Here is a 19,710-nt window from a genome sequence, read left to right on the forward strand (position 1 = left end):
ATATTTATGACTTACGATAATATGTATTCAAGGGCAGCAAACAGAATTGAAGAAGTAAGGGGCAAAAAAAAAAGAGAATTTTTAAACAAAATAGTATTACATATTCGCGATTATCGTAATTGGCTTGCAGATATAATTTGTGATAATTCACATGCATAATTAAGAGAATGAAAACAGAGACAGAAAGAAGTTATATATATGTAGTTTTGACGAATGAAAATGACATATCATTCAAATGAATGCGTTGTCTTCGAAGAACGAGTCATATGAGTTTTAATTTGTCACTATCTTGCAGATAAAAGAACACTGCAGCAAAAACTAAAATGTATGCAACACGTCATAATTCACAGTTTATTGTGTATCTTAATATTTATATTGTATTCAAAGTCCATGTACAGAATATCTTAACCTAAGTAGTGGACTTGGTATATATAATGAAATACCTCCATAATTAATCATATTTTATTATTCACTGTATTATTATATATTGTGATTTTTGCAGGTTTTCCATTAAATTTCGTCACCATAGTATAGAGGAAACATTGAAACAGTTTTATAATTAATGATTATATTAGCTTCATGGTACAGAAGCAAATGTGTTGTACCAAACATAATTTACTGGATACAGATAAGCTTTTCACAAGCCAAAGTTTAATCGATAGCAATGATTGTCAAGAGATTGTCAACTTTTGCAAGAACAGGAATGGTCTGCTGTGCAAAACCGCAATTATTGTGCCAAAGACAAAATTTGGTAAAATGTATATTTTGTAATTTTTTTGTTTTATCTTTGTAAAATTGATTGTTCTAATCGATCTTTGTTTTAATCAGGGAATGCTTTTATTGGAATACAAAGTATCGAGCTATGCAGTTACGAAAAACATTGAACACATTTCATATGGAAATCAAATTGAAACTTCTAACAGAGTTATAACAAACTTGAATTATAACAAAGGTAGACCTTTGCTAGTTTTATTAAGTTGGTTGTACTCAAAACGTAGAAATGTCATGAAGTATGCAAGTTTGTATAAGGAACATGGTTTTGATGTTTTAATAGTATCTATGACTCCATGGGAATTAATGTGGCCTATGAAAGGATCCAAGGCAAATATATAAAATTTGATACACACACATATACACACGCGCGCGCGCGCACACACACACACACGTGACACACATATGACGTTAATATTACATGATGTATAATGAAATTTATGAAAAATTTGTTTTAGTTAATTGCTGCAGATTTGTTACAGTATTTAGTAGAACATCAGAATTATCAGCAAGTAGTGTTACATGGATTTTCGGTAGGTGGATACCTATGGGGAGAAGTGTTGAATTTAATAGAGAGTGACCGCCAAACATATCAGAATGTGATTGACAGAATCACTGGTCAGGTATGGGACAGTGTCGCTGATATAACTGAATTAACAATAGGTGTACCACGAGCTCTATTTCCTCATAACGAAGTGCTGCAAAATATGTTACAAAAGTATTTAGAGTAAGTGCTTTTTATTACAATTGCATTCATATTCTATTCCAATTTTCAATTTGAGTTAACATGTTAATAAAACTTGCAGATATCACCTAAAAACATTTTATAAACAATCTACTCAACATTACATAAGATCTAGTCAATTGTTCCACACAAGTGTCATACATAGTCCAGCATTATTTTTTGTGAGTAAATCAGATCCAGTGACTGGATTCTCATCTGTTTTAAAAATAAAAGATCAGCGGGATAGCTTGGGCCTGCAGGTAAGTTATATAATATAAGTACTGTACTGTATTTTTACAATTCTGAGAGTACTGTATTTCTATAATTCTCTTTCAGACTTATATTAAAATATTTGATAAATCTCCACATGTTGGACACTATCGTAAATATCCAAAGGAATATGTCACAGAACTTTATGCGTTTCTAAGCAAATTAAATTTAATTGAAAATGAAGAAAAAATCAAAACACATTTCTAAATGTGTCGCATAACAATGTTTTATATTGTATACTTAAAGGATATTCAAATTAACATGTTATTTACATTTACTTATAATGTACAGATAAAAAACTTTTCCACTAGGTATATATACAGAAGGATATTCGACTCGAGTTTAAGTTACATATCAGTTTAATAATTTGACTTTTATTTCCAAAGATTTGGCTAAAATAAAGCAACAGCTCAATCAAGCGAAATTGGTTGCATGTAACATATAAAATGTGAAAAAAACTAATTCTAAAGATATATTTAGTATTTTAACATTAATAATAGATTTTTTTATTTATTTATATCTGGCAATGTACTTTATTAATTGTAAAGAGAGTTCTCTGTTTTTGAACAATAATTGAAGGTATTGTCTAAAATGATCACAATCCTATGGATTTATGTTTAAGTAAACATACTGTACAAAATAATTAATGAACTACATATTTTAATGGTAATCGTATGTAATTAAAGTATGTGCCTTTTATGTGTATCAAGCACCAATGTCTTATACCAAATTAGTTTAATATGTAATTCCTTATATTATGTACATTGGACATAATAAAATCTGGGTTAATTACAATCTACTTTAATAATTACACTTTAGCTTTTTCATACATTTCTTGTCTTTTTCTTTAATTTATGATGTTTCCTATATTCTAATATTTCTTCAATTTCGTCTGGATCTTTCCCTTCAAGAATCAGCTTTTTACGTTTATGGATCCTTCTTTTTTCATAAAAGTCCGATTCGTCCAACTTCATTTCTGCTTCTCGTTTAGCAACAGATATCTGTGTTAAGATTTTAACTATTTCCTTATCTACAAAAACAAATATTGCTTTGTTAATAAATATTATTATTACTTTGTTAATAAATATCGAAGCCAAACACGTATTACCATTAACTTTGTACTCTGTCAATTGTGTACCGATAGTATTCTCAATGGCATGTAATAATTTAATGTCATGTGGTGTTATTAAAGTGACTGCCATACCATCTTTGCCTGCTCTAGCTGTTCTTCCAACTCTGTGAATGTACTCTGTTGGTACATTTGGTATAACGTGATTTATAACTAATTCAACAGTAGGAATGTCCAAACCTCTTGCTGCAACACTAGTAGCTATTAAAATTTTTGTATGACTTGATTTAAAGTGAGCGAGTGCTGCCAAACGATCTCTTTGTTTTATCATTGCATGAAGAGCTACATTTTGAAATCCAATATCGTTTAATGTCATGGACAACACTTGGCAATGTCTAAAATATGTAACATAAACAAAATCAACATGAGATATATTTCAAATATGTTAAGTATTACATGTATAGAATTTTATCCCACTTGCAAGTGTCTGTAAATATCATTATAGACCCATCCTTATTACTTTCACGAAATGTTCTAATTACTTCTACTAGAAAGGTATCACGAATATCAGTTGGACAAAGTACGTAACGTTGATCAAGTTCTTTCACAGTAACTACACCAGATTTATCCTTGGATTCCCACACAAAGACCTACAAAAGCAATTAGAGGTATTGCTTAATATACAGTTTCTTCTGTAACTATTGAAATAGTTATATTTGCAATTCATCGATCTTTGATACCTTACTAGATGTTATGTGTTTCACCTTATCAATAGTATCTGTCATTGTTGCACTAAAAAGAAGCATTTGTTTTTGTTTGGGTAAAGCATTAAATATAATTTTTAACTGTTCATCAAAATGACCTTCCAAAAGTCTATCAGCTTCGTCTAAAACTAAGAACTTAATTTTCTTTAAAGAAAATGTGTTACAGCTGTCAAGGTGGTCTGCTAACCGTCCTGGAGTTGCAACAACTATATGTGGATGTTTTGATAATTCTAAACCTTGTACAATCATTTTCATTCCACCAACAATTATAGACCTTTTCAAACCAATAGATTTCCCAATTGCTGAGAACTGGTCTGCAATCTAGAAATAATATTTATCATTAAAAACAAGAATGGATATAAAAATTTGAATATTTGGAAAGATTGTATGGTACTATTTAACATACTTGGAAAGCAAGTTCTCTAGTCGGTGTTAAAACAAGTGCAAATATACCATAAGGATCCTCCGACAACTTTTGTAATATAGGAAGCACAAAGGCTAATGTTTTACCACTACCTGTTTTTGCGCAACCAATACAATCATCACCAGCTAATATTCTTGGAATACAATTTTCTTGAATCGGTGTGGGTTTCTTTATACCTAGAGAAAAACCACTGTTTATAACAACTCTTTTCTTGTATGTTCATTCTATTAATATTTTAATTAATTCTTACCCATGGAATTACATTGTTTAACAAGCCATAGACTTAAGTTTAACGTAGCAAATGTCATGATTGTTTCTCAAGAAATTCAAATTTTTCCATACATAACATAGGTTATCACGCGGTATGATTCATTCAATCCTTATTATGTTTGTTTTGGCTAATAATATGTAATAATTTTAATAGAAAATTATTAAATACTTCGTACAACATATTTTCGTGGATAATAAAATTTCTGTAAACCACGCATTTTATCGTTTGATGATGAAAAATGTATTGAACGTTAAATTTATGTTAAACTTCATCCGTGCTTATACCTGTGTATGTATGTATGTATGTATGTATGCATGCATGCATGTATGTATATATGTATGTATGTACATTTACAGGCTACTCAATTTACAGTGTAAATTTTGTTATATCTCAGTATGTAGTTTTGTATTAACTTATTGAATAACAACAGATTGCATTCATTAATATTATTATTATAATAATTATTATTGTTATTATTGTATTAGGTTATGTAATTCATTTATGATTATATCTTAATTTGTAGAAAATAATAATCATGATATACATTTCTCTATGTTTCTCTCGGTCAATAAAGATAATACAATTACAATAATGTTAATAATACATTTACAATGTACGCCAGGACTATAAATTCTTTTAAATTAGTGGAACTAAGCCTTAAGACCTAATTTACAGTTCAAATTACTTTTCAACATATACTTAAGTCTCATTTATCATATATATTTATTTCATAGCATTGCACTTTGTAATCGTGTAATTTAATAACAAGTACTGAATTCGAAGAAAAAAATTAATCACGTTATGGTTTTCTAATGGCAGTGAGCAAAGCTGCCGGACAATGGAGAAAAAAGAATATCTCCTCTACTGAGAAAAACTAAGGGTACACTTTTTTGTGTGTATAAACATTTGTTTAATTCGATGCATATTTTGATCTACCTATAAACAAATTTTGTTGCGCTCTTCCTGCTATCATATCGGAAAATAGGTCAGTTTTATTTAAAGACGAAAGCTTAAATTCAATTTAATAATACGCTTTCAGTTAAATCAGTTTCCCCCTTGATATAACATCGATCGCGTACGTACATACAATCGCAAAAAAATATATATATATATATATATTATATGTATACTTAAAAATTATCATCGCTAAAATTTTAGCGAGAACATTTTCTGCGATTTGTAAAGCATAATGTTTCATTAACTTTACTAGTAAAAAGTACATATTGTTATTTGAAAAGTACTACGATTTTTATACATGCAACAATGAAAATTCGAGTCAACCCGAATTTTTCATTACCTTAAGGAATGAAGAATCCAATTTTAAAGTTCAAATTTGAACAGTCTGATGTCCTAAGGATCAGTTATGTTTGTTGTTCTTTCTTTAATGGACAAATTTTGCTATTTTACAGATCTAAAAATACGCACATATACATTTTAATAATTCGGTCAATGCGATCGATATTAGATAACTCGCTAAAATCTTAGAGAAAAACAGTCACTATGGTGCTACGCCAGAACAAGAATAGTTAATAGAATAATATAGTTTATCACAAATTTTATATATTGTAGATTGATTAACAGTCGTACTATCGAAGAAAATTACATCTTATTTTATACGGTTAAATCGAAATGACAATGTTCTTACGTTAATTAAATGCATCTATTGCACAATGAAGGAATAGTAATGGCTGCTTTAGTTTTTGAAACGTAACTAGCATTTTATATATATCCTTGCTGATCAAGTACTGTATTCTTTAATTGAAATTTCTTTTTATCTATTCGAAAGTTATAATTTTTTTTCATCGTACGTGTATCCTATTAGTACTAATATAGAACGATCAAGAAATACACGTATATTTAATACAAATGTACAATAGTATACGCGTAACAAATTTGCATATGTATAATAAAAATCCGCTAGGTGAAAATTTAACTACAAATGTATAATCGAGAATGTCATGTTATATAAATAGATGGTAGATATGATCAATAAATTGCAGATTTTATGTAAATACGCGTTTCGATAGAACTAAGTAGATAATGAAGTGGTATTCATAATATGTGAATAATCGTTTTCAGCAGTCTTCAAATGACATGCATATATTTTAAGTATAGTTTAAATATATCTTGTAGCTTTGCATAAAATTCACAGTCTAATGATCAATTCCCATCTGTTTATCTTATTTGTTGTTCAATCTTCGGATAAATTTGTCGCGCTTTAAGTGTATTTCAATTCTGCCGCAAAATACTTTTGTAACAATCATCAACGGAAAATACAACAACGAAGAATGATTCAGGATTAAAGTTTATAATAATATAGCACATACGCTATGTAATACTAATTTTGATAACTCATATCAGCTTACAGTTGTACACAATTTTCTAAACTTCTTTATACTGACTAATTTTGAATTTACATATTTATAAAATATACTATAAAACGCGACAGAATTAGAACAAGAATAACTTCATCGAATATGTTTTAATCTATTTATCTCCGCATATTATGAATGTATAAAATACGTTATTAGAGTTACAAATAAGTCAAGTAACTACTGTAAATTAACAGTCTACTTTACGTACATTATTTTTATCATATTTTCAATGTGCAATTCCGATTATCATGAAGAATAAATAATGATTTTTTTTAATGTAAACGTTTACGGTCAACACGCATGGCTCGTAAAATGATAAATCTTCGTTTAAGACACAAAAATCGAAAAGATATAGGTAGACACGAGAGATAGGTTTCTCATGCCGTTTAAAAGAAAAAGAGTAGCTTATGAAAAATTCTTCTATTAACTTTTTTACATTTGAATGTTTATAAAATCGCCAGATTTTTCAAATTGAATCCTAACATTTTGGCTCTGTGAGTTTAACTGTCGTTTGTTTTAAATAAAATTATATTCGTAAAATAAAATTGAATTTCTCGAATTGATCGTAAGAATTGAAGAAGAATCTTCTGAAAAAAACAATTATTTGTTTCCTCGTTCACTCTTTTCTTTTAGATTTTCTAGTTAACCATTTCTTAGCACTTGTATCGTTAAATGAATCTTTTTAGTGTATTATTTCATTACTACTTATAAACAATGTATTCAGTACATGATGACATTCATGTGCAACGCACTAGCTTTATGTTCATTTGATATACAGAGTACAACAATGAAATTTTCACGCGGGCGCGCACAAATTTTGTGTAGAGGGATACGTGTAAGCATAGATATACGGTTGTTATTTGTTTGTAACCTGTTTTATGTACGTATACGCGCATGTACCTTAGGATTATTCACGATACATGCGTGCATACATTTGCGCGTACGTACATATACACATAAGCAATATTTACAATTTTTTCACGATGTAATCAATCACGCATTTTAAGGACAGTGATTAATATGTTACCTAATATATTTAGCTAATTTAATTATTATCATTATTATTTAATAATTAGTATTATAACTAATATTATACATAGTATAAGAGCATGAATTTTCTTCTTTGTCCTCATCTACGGAAATAGTACTTAGATGTAACTCAACTAACTAATTATGTTTCCTCCTTGTTTTTAACGTCAGGAAGAGTTCTTTTTATTCTACAGATATAAATTTTGAGTGTAATATAAATATTTTAACAGTACAAAATCATTATATTCGATAATATAAATTTATTAATGTCAAAAATAAAGTAATGATGAAAGACTATAGGTTTCGCGGAACCTGCTTTCTTCATCAAAATTATATGTACACTAATATAATATTAATAAAGAGGCAAGTTACCAGAAGGAGGATAAAATAAAATACTAATTTTATTATAAACAAATATAGCAACGAACTAATTTGTTAAATGTAAACTATTTTAGGTAGAATTATATAAAATTCCCAGATAAATATTCATCAGTAAAATATTGATAATATATCAATATGTGTTGCTTCTTCTATTTAGCGTTTCTCGTTTCCCTTAGGAAAAATTTCACTAGGCCTTTCATTATTCGTTGTTAGAAAAATGAGAGATAAGACAATATTATTAAATAGTAGAAAAAGAAAAGAACACAAAAACAGAACACACAAGAAGAACTAATTTTATCATCCAGAATTTACAAAGTTTGGTGATAGCGTGTATCATTTGAAGTTGAAACTTTCGAAAATTTCACGATATTATAGGACAAAGAGACCTGTTTCTTTACATGTCTAAGTCGTATTTATAATTTGTTCCGAATATTACTGAAAATTATTATTTATAGTTGTTAAGAGTGTGGAAAGTCGATGGTGTGTGTTTCGTTACCGAAAATTAAACGTAACCTTTTCATAGGTGGCGGAGGAGGATCAAGATTTAATTCCCGTTTCTTATGCCGTCTTTCACGATCCCTGGTTTTATGTTTTTTTTTACGCCTACTACCTTCTACACCCTCCACACGTAATACTTCGTACTCAGGTTCGTAACTGTCTTCACTTAGACTCGTACCCGATTCTACAATGTCTTCTAAAACTGGTGAACGTTTCATGCGAAGAGTAAGTTTTAATCTGCCAGTTCTCTCTGGAGTAATTGGACACACTTGACAATTCGAACTATTCATTTGCCATTGATACTCTGAAGGGGATGTTAATTTTTGTGCATTCTCGTTACCACAAGCTGATAATCTGCAATGTTTTGTTGCGTGTAAATTTTTTTTACAATAATAATAATAATAATAATAATAATAATAACCATAATACCAGCAACAAAAGAAGAAAATAAATATAGAAAATGTAAAAGTATATTTACCTTTTCAAACTTTCACTCTCCACAGAATTTTCTCTCGATTGGCTATTACTGTCCGAATCTTGCAATTGATTCTGATTATAACTAGCGGGTGGCCATGGTTCTTGCGGAACTAATACTGGAGGCTCAGTTTTATTGCATTCGTCGTCGTATTGCATTTCTTGTAAATGAGATGCGAGCCCCGATGTGTGACGAGTTTCCTGTTTACGTCGTATTATCGATGGTATTCTAACATCTTCCAGATTGCTTTCTTTTTCGCTAAATTCATATATATCACCTTGAATACCCGAATCGTCATCAGCTACGCCAATTTCAGTAGTCGGTATCTTCTTTCGATCTCTTTTTTGACTTCTTGTCAATCTGCTTTTTGTTTTTTCAACTTTACTACGAGCTTTCGAAACGGATGTAATCATGTTGACAGCAGCTTTCTGTTTCATAACGCTTTCTAGTTCTTCTTTTAGCTCAGAACATGCAGATTTTTTTTCACTTAAAAGTTTTTTTCTACTCTTGTGAGATCTCAATGTAGCGTTTAACGTTTCGTTTTTCTGTACAGGTTCGTTTAAAATAGAACTATCAGTATCCTCTAAATTACACGCGGTAATCTCACTGTAATTATTGGTTTCCATTGTACTGAAATTTTTATTATTTTCCTTACAAATGTCTACTCGAGAATTCAAATCTATCGTACAGGTTTCAATAATTCCAGACTTTTCAGATTTTACTTCGGGCGTCCCGACATTTAATACGTATACAGTATTTTTAACGGCTAGATCATTTTGACGATTTTCTTCGCTATTTTCTACATTCGTATTTTCTTTAATAAAATTCACATTACTACGTTCATTGTTATTCAAAGATTTGTTGGAATCCGAAACAAATCTATCAAACTTATCTACTTTGTGTTCCACTAAATATTTAACCAATGCAGTTGAGTTCGTAGAATCATTCTTTTTAAACTCCTTCTCAGATTCATATGTATCAAGCGCACTATATGTTGTATCAGTTTCTATGAAATTCGAATTTTTAAGTGATTTTATATGAACTAAAGATAGTTCTTGATTTTTGCAAGAATAATTCTTATGTTCGAATTCATAAGTTTTCTCTTTTTCTTCCACTGATATTTGCTTCTCAAGTTCTAAATATTTTTTGACACAATTATTTGACATTATTGGCGTCGTAGAAACATTATTTACATCCTTGGAATTCTCAATTGAAGGCAAACTATAATGACTGATCCGTGAATGATGATTTTCTTGTAAAATCATGTCATTCTTTTTAGCTTCACGTAAATCATCTAATCGAGTTTCAGGCATGGAACTTATATGAACTGAATCACAGGAATTTGTACTATAGTGTTCTTTTTTAGAATTGGAAGTATTAATATTACCTACTGAATTAGAATTAATTTCTATAATAATATCAGGTATTTCTTTCTCATTCATTAATTTGCTATTTAATTCTTTGTTGTCTTTGACGCACGTATCTGAATACTCTCTTTGAAGATTAGAACAAGTTGACTGTTCTAATATATTGTGACACGAGGCCTGAACATGGCAAACATCATTGATTTGTTCATTCAAGGTACCTTCTGAATGAGTCTTATGTAATCTAGTATACATCATTTCTTCTTCGTCCACTCTATCAGAATCCTCTTTACGGTGACTTATATCGTCTACTTCAACGTTCTTTATTATGGAACCATTTAAACAAGGAGATCTAGCTTTCTCAGAAACTTTGTTCTTCTTTGATTCTGTTCTTTTATGAAGCCTGCACATAAAATTTGAAGTATAATAACATTTTGATTTTGTAGCTACACAATTTATACTTTAAAATATGAAACAAAAAATTTCACCTGGAGGATCGAAGCGTATGATTGTTTTTAACATTATTTTGATGACCATTATTACTGTCAAATTTACACAATTGTTTATTTCGTAGATTTCTTGTCACAGAACTTGTAATGGCAGAGGGATGAGGTCGAGATGTTTGTAATACATTTTCTCCATTATTTGTAACGGGTTGCTGTTGAGCAATATCAGAGAAACGGCATCCTTGTGCGATCAATAACTCTGCATCATATTTTGTCAATCCTTTTCTTCGTAATTCCTTCATACTAAGACTTTGTGGCGCGACCGCAGCATTACCAACAAGCACTGCATTTCTTTCCGTAAGTGCTGTATCAGCTTGTTGTTTGTTGCGATTTAATGGCTGTTGTCTATGTTTCGTACGATTAATGCGATTGTCCGTTTCTCGTAAACGGTACCCTGGAAGAATGTTCAATTTGTTCATAATACAAGTACGCACCACTGCTAGTGTTCAAAGTAAAAAATTTTATCAAGTAAATAAATTTTACTAAAGTACCAGAGGAAAGTTCTTCGCCTGGTTTTTGACTTGCAAATGCTCCAGTTCCTCTCCTTTCACACGTCTCACATTCGCAATAACAGTTACCATCACCAAAAAAATCTTCTCCATAAAAGCAAGTAATTTCTTCTCCCACTTCAATATCACGAAGAACTTTCACACAAGCTGTATCCCTTCCTGTTGCTACGAACTGTATTTTATACAAATTCAATGAAATCCATTATTAGTGGCGTCTACACAACAAACAACTAAAAAATATACATAAGCTATATAGATTTATTAACCTTGCAGTTTGCTCTACAATCATGGTTAATATATGCCGCAGGACCTAACCAAAGCTGTGCACAATTTTTTCTGCAGCTAAACATAACGGAGAAATCATTTTTTCCAGGATGTAATAATGCTGCTTCTTCCTGAAATATTTTAGATGTATTAAAAATTGGGAAATATAAAATCACACTTTTTTCTTCAGTTTTATGTTCAAATTTGAAGGAACCTTTTCACTAAGTTCTGCAATACAGCCAACCAGACAAGATATTTTGTCATGTTTTAACCATTTTCGAGTTGCACAAATTTTGGCACCCTTTTGACCCTCAAGACTGTACCTATAGCACGGCTCTATCGCAAATCCCGAATCCTTGTCGAAAACTTTTAAATATCTGTAAATCTAGAAAAATGAAATAACATTTATACAGAAGAAAATATCTAAATCTTTGAGAAAATGCTTGTTTTTTTTATCATGTATCACTCACATGTTTCTCCAAATTTATTTGTTGCTGTTTGGATTTTGTATGAGGAAGTCTTGCACCCCAATCACCACCCATTAACTTCTTATACGTTTTCTCATAGTTTTGCGTTTGTATAAATTCACAAATAATTTTACGAAGCTCATCTTTATTCGCCTTTAATGGCCTGTACCTTTATTATTTAATAAGTTTCTTTATCCAAAGATTCACCATACATATCTCTTTAAGCTTAGAATATTAAAAGATATATACCTGATATTCATTTTATGGGTGGTAAATCCTAAATATGGATCTAGCACGAGAGAAGTAGCTAGGTCATCATTGTCAGAAAGTTCTTTGGGTGTCATGCCACCACAACTACCAACATTGTTAGGTTGCATCTTTGCACCCACTAACCCACCTAATCTTCGCTCCTGCTTCCTTATTATAGCTGCTGAGCCTTGAATGGATAAGCAGTCCACCACCATTCTGCAATCTGTGCTTTTACTGTAGAAAATAAAGATCAGTTGACACTTAGTTGAAATAATTAAATGGGAAATCTATATCCATCTTTCAACGCATAAATACATATTTCAAATGAATTCGATTGCGTGATAAATAAAAATCATATGAATTTTTCAATAGCTTCTACTTATTTACTTTTCTGTAACATTAAATAGCATGTGATTCTAATCTTTTCGTAATATACAAGATGGATGAATTATTTTCAACACTTTTAATTTAAAAATATCAAGGGGGCTGACAATTTTTAATTTTTATCTAAATCCTTTATGACATAGGGGATTCGCAAAATTATTATTTAAACAGTGTATAATTAATTAGAACAGTATGCAACATTTTACAGATAGAGAAGATACATTTTAGTTTTGGTTATAATTTTAAAACGTCCAAATTAAAGCAAACAGTGATTAGATTGAGTGCGAAACAAGAAAAAGTAATTAACAAACGTATCGTTTCAGGAGAAATACATCACTGAACATTTCGAATTACCGTCACGTCAATTATCAGTCAATTGTTTCATTTCTCTTCTGAACTAGGGGACAGCGAAATGATGAGAAAATATTTAATGAGTATTAGTTTGAAAGTACGGTTCATCAGAGTAATATGCTATTTTGTTAATATAATAGAAATATATGGTGATCATGCTCTGAACGCTAATGGCGCAGACGAGCCAGAGCGCTCCTAGGGGCACGCTGCGCTGTAATTTAACAAGAGAATGTACCTTCTTACTAACAAACTTAAGAATAGCCAGACAAGCCGAATTTTCGTAAAACAGTATCCTTACCTTTAAGAAGCTCTCCTGACAACAGAAACCACACATTTTGCTAACAATCTCTGACTTTTTTGGAATAAGACGAAGACGCGTTCGGATCTATCATGGCAGATCTGCTATAACATACACTTTCCCTACTTTCGTAATTCAAAAAAGACGATCATCCTACTGGATTCTGTTATTTTCCTTACAACACATAAAATTCAATTCTTCCTTTACCAAATGAAACAGAAAAGGAATAGGCATTTAATTATAAATATAACTGAGAAAATCCATGTTTTGGAACCACAGACTGCGCGTACGTCATATACATATGTGTATCTTGAATACAACGATCTAGTAACATTCTTGATTTACCAAACTATGTAAATTTCTGTAAAGCAATTTAATGTAGAAATTATTTGAACTATTCGTACTAATCATATATCGTATATTGCAACACGTATTTCTATTTTAATCGCTACATCGATACAACTTGTTTTATAGCGACGGAAATTTGGCTCGGCTTTTTTTTTTTTTTTTTTTTTTTTTTAATCCGAAATGATAATGCAGAGAACGAGAGAAAGAGAGATATTAACTTAGTAATATAGAACTTAGAAGATGTAACACTGTGTTTCCATGACAACGATATACTTGCATTTTCTCTGGTAATGTAAAAACAACGTCAGAAAGGAACTTTATTGCAAGCTATAATTTGAAAGTGTTGTATTATACCTCCTTTTCATACACGTATTCTTCACTCTGCATTACAATAGTTGTACAAAATTATTCTATCTTAATTAAATTATCTTAATCTCTAAAAGTAAATTTTAGGTTAAACTATGTAAATAAATATATAAATTGAATACTATATATTAATTATTATGTAAGTATTGAGTTTCAATGCATAATTGAATTATATAATTTGGAAATAAGGAAACAAATTACGTAGAAAAAAGAAATGCAATATCGGAAAATTTCTGGCAAAATAAGGGTCGCCACAGCAAAATAAATTGTGTGCCTACTCGAAGAACTATACGTAATAATACAGCGATATTTATTTTCGAGCAGAGAATGAAATTGTTAAAATTATTTAAATAAATCGATACATCTAACACAGAACTTTTAAATTATTCAATCGATGTGCAGTATCTACTTCGATTGTTCCTAATCGATGAACAATTACTTTATGATCTTTTCGCAAATGTAAACGCGCGTGCACCCATACATACGTACAATGGACACAGTACACATGCTTAGAATAAAAGCTGTCAATATCATTGTGTAAATAAAAGAGATATGAAACTAGAGTTACAAATAGTACTATTAATTTGTAATCACCAGTTGGACTTTCTTCACCTTTCTTATCGTAGAATAAGTAAATACATGTACAGTTAACACTTGAAAAGAACACCACGTGCTAACCTGTCATTTCGTTAAGCATTTGAAAATTGTTGATTCAGATTAAGTACCTCTTTGCAGCATAGTATATTTCTCACGAACGATCGATGCGAGTTCAGTAACAGAAATAAAAAACAAAGTAATGGCAGTTGAATTTATAGAGAAAGAGAATCTACGAGTAAAAAATATAAGGGCGGGTTTAATTGACTTTGTTGCTGGATCATTTGGTAATATAATTCTATATATACACATATATTTGATTTCTATATATACATATACATTTGATATATAGTCAGTTTTATTAATACATAAGTATAAGTTGCGAAATAATTATAATTTACATGATGTTTCATTCAAGTTTTTTACTATCTTTTGTGACTGACTTAAATATTCTTGAAAAAATGGTTATTGTTATTGTTATGAATAAGTAATAACTTTTATAAATCAAATTAGTTAAATAACACTTAAAACCATTAAATTTATACACTTTCATTGTATATCATTGTTTCAAGGAGGCATAGCGCTTGTTTATGTTGGACAACCATTAGATACGGTTAAAGTAAAAATGCAAACTTTTCCCTCTATGTATAGGGGAATGGTAAATTGTTTTTTGCAAACATTAAAGACAGATGGGATAATGCGTGGTTTATATGCAGGAACAATACCTGCGCTAGTTGCTAACGTGGCTGAAAATTCAGTATTATTTGCTGCATACGGCGGATGTCAGAAAGTTATTTCTAATATTTTAGGTAATCTAATTGTTTGAAAAAATTCTAAAAATAAGTTATACATAATTCATAACTTGAGAAGAATTCACATTTATACAGGTGTTAAAAAAGTGGAAGATCTGACGTCATTCCAAAATGCTTCGGCTGGATTTTTTGCTGCATTTTTTTCTTCATTAACATTATGTCCTACAGAGCTTATAAAATGTAAGCTACAAGCCATGAGAGAAGTTCAATCGACAATGATCAGGGAGGAGTCGTCAGTTCTTACAGTTAGGGTAATTAGGATAGGGATGGAAAGAAAAAGTAATAATGAATTACAAAAAATCCATAAAATACAAATTTTGAGATAACATGGTCTGTTTAGAAAGAAATTGGGCCATGGGGATTGACAAGTCAAATTCTTAAAGAACAAGGTGTAAAAGGTTTATTTAATGGTTTATCATCTACTATAGCACGTGAAATGCCTGGTTACTTTTTTTTTTTCGGAGGCTATGAAGTGACAAGAACGCTCCTAGCAAAACCAAATGAAAGTAGGGATGATATTGGATGGCAGAAAACTATGGTGGCTGGTGCTGTTGGTGGAAGTGTTTTATGGCTTGTAATATTTCCAGCAGATGTAGTTAAAAGTAGAATACAGGTTTGCTTTATTCTGTATATTAAATACTTAAAATTAGAAGTACATGTGTAGGCAGATATCATATTTAATTTCTAAATATTGTTTTAAAGGTAAAAAATTTAAAAACCCCAGCATTAACAGTTATGAAAGATATTATAAGAAATGAAGGTATTGGTTCCTTGTATAACGGTTTGAAACCAACATTAATAAGAACTGTTCCAGCAACGGCTACATTATTTGTGACTTATGAATACACTAAAAAATTTATGCTCAATTACTTTGAAAGTAGTTGATGGATAAAATTGCTTTTAGTAAAAAATATACTTGGATTTTATTTTTGTTTTATTGTAAGACGTTAAATGTTTTAATAAATGTATTTGAAAAAAGAAACAAATTTTTATACTACTCTTAGATAAATAACGAATTTTATATATTTTGTACATTAGGATTTGACATTTACAATAGTTATACTATTTTGTATTTAGCATAAAAACTTTTAAAGCTATTTCTTGCGATGAATTCTAAAGGAGATTAAGAAAAATGTAAATATATATGTTTTTCAAAGCCTAGATTAGCTTCTTCATAGATTAATTGTCTAAGGTGATTTACTTTCTCTTTTTCTGTGAGATACGAGTTCCATTCTTCTTCAAAAATCTAAAAATTAAGATTGCATTACTATACATATCTTTTGTTAACAAATTTTTAAGTTAGTATATATTATCTATTTATATTATTATAGAGGAAATTACTGGAACTGGTGTATATCCAATGGCTTTAAGTTGTCTGTATTTTTGATAAGTACTTCCTCTGTAACCATTGTGGCCTATTACTTTTGTATCAGAAGTTATTAAAAACAGAATTTTCCATTTTATTTCTTTTAAATTGTTTACATTTTTAATTGAATACATTGGCATTGCTGATAAAATAGATTTAATTTTAACAGGATTATTATCTTTATCCATACCAAAAACAATCTCTTTAAATGGATAATGAGGTGCAATATAATCAGCATGCATGTCGATTTTTAACTTGTCCTGAAATGTTAAAATTAATAAATAAAATATGTTCTTATTTGAATATAATTTTGTAGGCATACCTTGCATAAAAATACAATTTCAGTCTTTAATTTTAGACTGCTGTCGATTTTAAGAGAACTATCATCAAAGCTGTACCGCTACGATAACAAAATCAAACTGTAAGAAACTATGTATAACAGGAATATTTTAATTATTCATTTTATAAATTATACTATACCTTTGCTAAATATGCATATGCTTTTTCTCCCAATAATGGACCTTCATAATGAGGGAAGTCTATTTTAACATTACAGTGTAAAAATAAAATGTCATTTGTCAGGAATTTAAGATTATTTTTACATGCTTTTTGCAGAAGATCAGGAGTAAATGCACGTTGTAATAATTCTTGTATATATATGTTTCTAATTGATGCAAATAATAGGATACGTATGAACGATCCTGGATATCTATATTTAATATACAATAGACATATATAGATAATATATTAGATAATATACAATAGAATAAGTACTTTTATAATTACATTTCTATTTCAGTTGATCTATATGTTTTGTAACTTGAATGTATTTCATTCAGCAGTTTACGGCAAAAATCATTATAGTAAGTGGTGAAGGGAGTAACTGTAGTAAGACTATACAGAATCCTTTCAATATCTTTTAGTCTTGCAAGATTCAGCTTATTTTCTATTCTGGATTAAAAATAAATGACATTTTTCTTATAATGAATCTGTTTTTGTTTCTTCAAGTTAACAAGTATATTTTATAACTCACCTTTTTAGAATGTTGTTTACTAAAATTTCATCATACACATGTCTGGAACCAAACGCTTGTGCTATGTGAGTTATGCTTTTCAAAGATAGTTTTGGTACTTCAGAACGTAAAGATATCAGTACATTTTGTAAACTATCTATCTGGCGTACTCTGCTATGTCTAAAGACATTTATATATGTTTACTCATATGATAAAAATCACAATGTTTGGTCATTTATGGACATTATGTCCTTTCATTACCTTACAAGCTTCATAATTGACGCTATGCAAATGTTATCCATGGTAGGAACAAATATACTGACTCTTTCCATTATTGCTTTTAATAAATATTTATTTCTAATGCTCCTTTGAGTTAGAAAGAAACCTCTTGCTATTATACCTATTTCATTTCCTGTAAGTTCTTGTAAACGTCTATGTAAACAACATTCAATATCAAACATATTTAAAACATGTCCCTGATAAACAAATAACAGCTGGACTAATTGTTTTCCAGAAAGATTATGGCATTTTGAGCCTAATTTTCTAGCTGCGCGCCATACGAAAGAATTATGTACTTGAAGTTGACAAAACGCATCGCTTATTAATAACAGTTCTTCATTATTCGAAGAAAAGAACCTTGTTAGACATACTTTAGACAATACATTTATAAAACTTTTATAAATAAGTGTTTCACTTGTTACATCCTTTAATGCGATCAAACATTGCAATAATACCTTTATTTGATGATTTTGCAGGCTTTGAAGTTTTTTAATAAGTTCACATAAAATGTCATTGTAAAGAGAAATTTCAAATCGTGAACCACTTAAATAACAATATGTCAATTTTCTAATCACATGCAAAATATCTTCTGCAGATTTATCTGACCAATCTGTAATGTATAGCTCTTCTATTTCTCTAGAAGTAACTACTGCACTTGCTTTAATGGGTGGCAGAATAGTATTTTGATAAAATGCGGATTTTTGTAACATCATGTGTAAAATTTTATATTCACTTAAATTATTATCTATTTCTGATTCTATAGAATCAATGTCATTGATTTTATTTGCTGCAGTGCTTTCATGTCTATGACACTGAACCAAGTACTTATATCTTATTGTAGCGATGTTATGTGATCGTTTACATAACCTTAAAAACATTGGTTTTGCATGATTATATTTAAAATTTAGCATTGTTCTTGCAATAATACTGATTGTATAAACTGATTCAAAAATGCACAATTTATTCAATGGAACGTTGGAACCAAATTGAAATGACTGCTTAAAACTCAAAGCATATCACATGCCCGGTAACCATTATACATAATATACAATACTTATTGTAAATACAGTGTGATTCACTACACGTGTGATAAGTTTTTACAGCTGGTATATCTGAAAAGCAACAATAAAACTTATATATTTTTGTTTTTCTCAGAGAAATACCAGTTTCACTTATATTGTTGATTGCATCTTCCAAACCGTAATTTCTACAAGAAAATGACAAACAATATTGAAGATAACTTTTTCTTTCTCTCTGCTTCTCTCTCTCATCTTAATTACAGAATTTTACAGTAATGCTGATTAAATAAAGAAATTCCTTAATTTTCATTCAATAGAAAGGATCAGATAAATTATATTTCCTGCTTTAGAGGCAAGAGAGAGAAAGATATATAAGAAAGCTATAGGAAAGAGTGAGACAGATGTTACCGACCCTACTCTAGAACCTCTGGCGCCATCTCTGTGAAAAGTGCTCAAACTGGTTTCACATCG

General features: G+C 29.8%; 5 protein-coding genes across 7 annotated transcripts; 2 read left to right on the forward strand and 3 right to left on the reverse strand.

Moving 5' to 3' along the window:
* The first annotated feature begins 560 nt into the window (after window positions 1–560).
* Window positions 561–2,026, forward strand: L(2)k09913 (transmembrane protein 53-like lethal (2) k09913). Its single transcript, XM_076903895.1, has 5 exons — window positions 561–751; window positions 829–1,101; window positions 1,230–1,498; window positions 1,578–1,755; window positions 1,832–2,026. The coding sequence occupies exons 1-5, from the start codon at window positions 665–667 to the stop codon at window positions 1,970–1,972; spliced, it is 948 nt and encodes a 315-aa protein (XP_076760010.1). The 5' UTR covers window positions 561–664; the 3' UTR covers window positions 1,973–2,026.
* Window positions 2,027–2,546: 520 nt separating this feature from the next.
* Dbp45a (putative ATP-dependent RNA helicase Dbp45A) lies at window positions 2,547–4,595 on the reverse strand. 2 transcript variants are annotated; one of them, XM_076905152.1, is made up of 6 exons: window positions 4,273–4,595; window positions 4,005–4,198; window positions 3,599–3,919; window positions 3,312–3,484; window positions 2,874–3,229; window positions 2,547–2,795 (listed from the first exon to the last, which is right to left on the reverse strand). In XM_076905152.1, the coding sequence occupies exons 1-6, from the start codon at window positions 4,328–4,330 to the stop codon at window positions 2,590–2,592; spliced, it is 1,308 nt and encodes a 435-aa protein (XP_076761267.1). In that variant the 5' UTR covers window positions 4,331–4,595; the 3' UTR covers window positions 2,547–2,589. The 2 variants fall into 2 exon arrangements, with proteins under 2 accessions (XP_076761267.1, XP_076761266.1); XM_076905151.1 differs by having other exon boundaries at window positions 2,550–2,795; window positions 3,575–3,919; window positions 4,273–4,594.
* A 2,833-nt stretch (window positions 4,596–7,428) lies between these two features.
* On the reverse strand, window positions 7,429–13,866 carry Hmt4-20 (Histone methyltransferase 4-20). Its single transcript, XM_076905135.1, has 9 exons — window positions 13,444–13,866; window positions 12,411–12,644; window positions 12,165–12,330; window positions 11,909–12,079; window positions 11,697–11,825; window positions 11,413–11,602; window positions 10,904–11,315; window positions 9,055–10,818; window positions 7,429–8,930 (listed from the first exon to the last, which is right to left on the reverse strand). Exons 2-9 carry the CDS (start codon window positions 12,623–12,625, stop codon window positions 8,537–8,539), a joined length of 3,441 nt encoding a protein of 1,146 aa, XP_076761250.1. The 5' UTR covers window positions 12,626–12,644; window positions 13,444–13,866; the 3' UTR covers window positions 7,429–8,536.
* A 776-nt stretch (window positions 13,867–14,642) lies between these two features.
* LOC143429456 (mitochondrial ornithine transporter 1) lies at window positions 14,643–16,568 on the forward strand. Of its 2 annotated transcripts, none has more exons than XM_076905158.1 (5): window positions 14,643–15,038; window positions 15,324–15,560; window positions 15,639–15,814; window positions 15,904–16,176; window positions 16,266–16,568. In XM_076905158.1, exons 1-5 carry the CDS (start codon window positions 14,954–14,956, stop codon window positions 16,446–16,448), a joined length of 954 nt encoding a protein of 317 aa, XP_076761273.1. In that variant the 5' UTR covers window positions 14,643–14,953; the 3' UTR covers window positions 16,449–16,568. The 2 variants fall into 2 exon arrangements, with proteins under 2 accessions (XP_076761273.1, XP_076761274.1); XM_076905159.1 differs by lacking the exon at window positions 14,643–15,038 and adding an exon at window positions 15,109–15,238.
* A 118-nt stretch (window positions 16,569–16,686) lies between these two features.
* Window positions 16,687–19,131, reverse strand: LOC143429321 (FAST kinase domain-containing protein 5, mitochondrial). Its single transcript, XM_076904858.1, has 7 exons — window positions 18,203–19,131; window positions 17,963–18,121; window positions 17,716–17,880; window positions 17,410–17,638; window positions 17,252–17,329; window positions 16,905–17,189; window positions 16,687–16,809 (listed from the first exon to the last, which is right to left on the reverse strand). Exons 1-7 carry the CDS (start codon window positions 19,129–19,131, stop codon window positions 16,687–16,689), a joined length of 1,968 nt encoding a protein of 655 aa, XP_076760973.1.
* Between the last annotated feature and the right edge of the window lie 579 nt (window positions 19,132–19,710).

This window comes from Xylocopa sonorina, chromosome 11 (assembly GCF_050948175.1).
Source record: "Xylocopa sonorina isolate GNS202 chromosome 11, iyXylSono1_principal, whole genome shotgun sequence".
NCBI classification, from domain to species: domain Eukaryota; kingdom Metazoa; phylum Arthropoda; class Insecta; order Hymenoptera; family Apidae; genus Xylocopa; species Xylocopa sonorina.